This window comes from Humulus lupulus, chromosome 2 (assembly GCF_963169125.1).
Source record: "Humulus lupulus chromosome 2, drHumLupu1.1, whole genome shotgun sequence".
Lineage (NCBI taxonomy): Eukaryota > Viridiplantae > Streptophyta > Magnoliopsida > Rosales > Cannabaceae > Humulus > Humulus lupulus.
The window spans coordinates 243,036,048-243,039,681 of NC_084794.1; the positions used below are offsets into that span (position 1 = coordinate 243,036,048).

The 3,634-nt window shown below is 35.6% G+C and overlaps 1 protein-coding gene across 1 annotated transcript; it reads right to left on the reverse strand.

The window, feature by feature from the left end:
* Positions 1 to 881: 881 nt before the first annotated feature.
* Positions 882 to 1,910, reverse strand: LOC133816612 (EPIDERMAL PATTERNING FACTOR-like protein 5). Its single transcript, XM_062249006.1, has 2 exons — positions 1,513 to 1,910; positions 882 to 1,418 (listed from the first exon to the last, which is right to left on the reverse strand). The coding sequence occupies exons 1-2, from the start codon at positions 1,661 to 1,663 to the stop codon at positions 1,189 to 1,191; spliced, it is 381 nt and encodes a 126-aa protein (XP_062104990.1). The 5' UTR covers positions 1,664 to 1,910; the 3' UTR covers positions 882 to 1,188.
* Between the last annotated feature and the right edge of the window lie 1,724 nt (positions 1,911 to 3,634).

Genomic DNA, 3,634 nt, shown 5'->3' on the forward strand with positions numbered 1-3,634 from the left:
CCATGTTCTATTCACATGCATGGCTGCAGCCATACACACATACACATAATTATAAATATATATATTACACCTAAAAAAACTCCTTTTTAACTAAAAATAAATATATAATTCATCAGTACCAGTAGTACTGTACATTGTTCAGGTTTAAATTAAGAAAGAGAAATGAGCAAATTATTATCATTTTTATTTTTTAAAAACACTAAAGGGAGATACATTAAGGATATGAGAAGAAAGAATAACCAAAAAAATCCACATAGTACTTAAATAGCATACATCTTTATATTTATACAGTAAATTTATATATAAATATGCACAATCATAAAGACCCAGATGTTTTTCAGGCACTTAATTGCTTCTTTTTATAGCTAACATACCAGCCATGCAAGAGTTGTACTGTGTACAACTAGGAAGAGGTAGAGGATGGCAAAATGGTAATTATCTGAAGCTCAGAAATTTACACTAAGAAAAAGTACTACTAATTAATTAGCAAAGAGTCATTTATTTCTATATTGGCACTTAATTTTTTTAATAAAACAATCATTTTTAAAAGAATTGTTCAAATATTTCTCTATTATTCATAAATATATACCTGATATCCTTAAGATTGATAAAAAGGAGAATACAAATATTGAACTTAACACAAAAAATAATGAAAGAAAACTAGCATTGAAAATAATAATAATAATAATAATAATAATTCAAAATAATTTAATTTTTATAGATTATCATCATTCTTTTCAATATTAACACAATAGAAAAAAAATTAAACCTAAAACAAATATATATTGAAAAAAATTAACACAAATTAGGGAGACATACATACATATACATATACATATACATTTACATATCAATATAAATATATATACCTCTCGATAATCTCACCTAACAAATCTTACATTCCCAAAGTTCTAACTTGTCTCCCACATTGAATCATCAATAGTTATATATATTAACACCAAAATAGGGAAAAGAAAAAAAAAGTAACATTATAATAATGAAGTTCATCATCGCTAAATACTAAAAATGCTTTTAATAATTACTGACAAGAGTTTTCAACCCAAAGAAGATCATTCACCTCTGTTTCTCATCCCTGTGTTAGCTTAGCTCGGAGCTAGAGCTAAAAGCTTAAACCTTTGAAGCTTATATCATTTAAATTATTTTTCTTTCTTTTTTTTGGTTTTTTTTTCAAGGCATGAAGAGTTTGTTGCCACACTTGCATCTCCAAGCTTCAGGATAATACTCGAGGGGAAAACTCAGACCGGGCTGAATCGGTACATGAACCGCTTTACAAGGCGAGCACCTCCCGCATTTCGATCGACACGTCGGCGGAGAAGAACCCGGTCCGGCCAGTCTCTTCTCCGGCTCCAAAACTCCACTTTTAACACTTGTAGTACTTCTTCTACTCCCTTGCCCACCTAATAACAAAAAAACACAGAAACACCAAACCGAATCACTGGCCGAGTCAAAACGACGTCGTTCATTAATGGGTTTCTTCTTGTTTAAGCTTACCGATGAGTTGGGTCGGTAACAGAGCTGAGGCGGAAGCGAACAAGAGAAAAGTAAGCGCCGTAATAGTGGAAAGCCTTAGAAAACGACAGTGGTGGCAGTTATTGTAATGTTGGTGGTTTTGGTGGTGGTGGCGGTGGCGCAGTACGCCCATCGCCGAGCCGGAGTGCTTGGCGCGGGTTAGCCTCTGAGAGTGGAAGAAGAAGAAGAAGAAGAAGAAGAAGAAGAAGAAGAAGAACTGTTAAGGAGAGAGATTGTAGAGAGAGAGTTTCATTGTTATTATTGCCGTTTTCATTTGTGAGCGTGTGGGGAGAGAGTCCAAGTCAAAAACACAGACCAAAAAGATGGGTTAGAGAGAGAAAGTTGGTAAGGGAGAGAGTTTTTTTTTTATTATTGTTATTGTTATTGTCATTTGGGTAGGTCAGTCAGGGTTAGGGAGGGAGGGAGAAAATGGAGCCCTGTATACGAGGGTTGAATGATTGTAACCACTTAAATTACGATAAAGCCCTTCGCAGTAAATTTATTTACAGGAATGACAGTGATGTCGTTTTAAAACGGGATTGGTGTCGTACGACAAGTGATTATTAGGGAGATGGCAGAAGGGTAATATTTAGGGAAAAGGAGGTGGGTTTGTTGAGATGAAAAACAAGGAGGGTCAGACAGCACACGTGTGGTTGCGTACGTGTGGGGGATAGTAATAGTAAGTAGAGAAAGGGAAGGGCCTAAGGGAGAGGGGTGAGTCTCTGAGAGTGGTGTGTCTCGTACGGGACGAACATCTGAATCAAAAGCTTAAACCATACCCCACTCTCTCTCTCTCTCTCTCTCCCCCCACCATTATTGACCTCTCTCTCTCCTATTAAATTCTGACTGGGCCCCACCTCTACAGAGAGACATGTCGTTGTTTTCTGGGTTTTTTTTCTTTCCCTTATTAAAAAAGAAAAGTAAGGAATTGGGTCAAAATGATTATAAATTATAGAAAATGGTAGTGTGATTGAGTGAGTGAGGTGAGGGTAGGGAGTTGTATTAAATGAAGCCGCATTATATTTGTGCAAGTGAGGGCCAAGATAAATAGATAGATCCATAGATAGAGTAATGCTTACAAATAGAGTGGGATTTTGTAACATATGGAAAATCTTTGATTTGATAGGTTTTGAGTTTTGGTTGCAATTTAAAGCAAAAAAAAAAAAAAAGCATAAGAAAACTTTCTTGTGTACATATTTAGGGTCTGCACTGTGCATTTTCTTGGTCAGGGTTTGGTATTGGATAGACAAAGTAATGTAACAAGGTTGGTTTTGCTTGGTCAAAATAAATGTTGATTTTCAATCTTGTTAAAAAATTGTGGGGAGACTCTGAGTGGGCTGTGGTGGGCCTCTAGGGGGTTGAGTGAGGACAAGTTCCTAAATTGTAGACTAAGAATAGGGCTCAGTAAGAAGATAACGCTAATGGGCCCTCAGATTCCTCAGGCCTGTGAAATAGTGGGCTTTAATTATAGGGACAATCCATTGAGTGGTAGTGGTGGTACCTTGCTTCTTGCTTCTCTTACACGATTAGGTATAGAATAGCTGTGACGCTTGATAGGGATGAACACGAAAAAGACACTTCACTTGAATACTTTATTATGAGTTTAACCCATTTAAAAAAGAATATTATATTGAAAAATAAGTAAACCGCATACATTTTCATTCATTATTTTACTTTATGATGTAAACTCTCGTCTCATCACTATGATGCACATTTTTTCTACAAGCCCCACCCCTAATGAATTATTTGCCTTAGGTAGAGAGCGAGACTTGGGACGGAGTTGATCTTCATCTTCAAAGTGGGGTGGCACTCCCTGCCTTGTCTTGTCCTATATTTGTTTATTTTTCGCTTTTAAATCTCCCGATCTCCGACCAATTTTGATGGGGTTTCCTGCCTTGCCCTTGTTGTAGATTAAGGCATACATTCGTGGTCAAGTGAGGAACAAGAATGCATACATTTCTCATTTTCTCCTACCCCATTTACATATGTGGTCATCACTTCTCAAATAATTACATTAAAATTTAATTTATTCTACTTTAATAAAAATGGCTTAAAAAACAAACTTTTAAAAGTTTATGATTATTTTGTCTAATTGTTATATGTA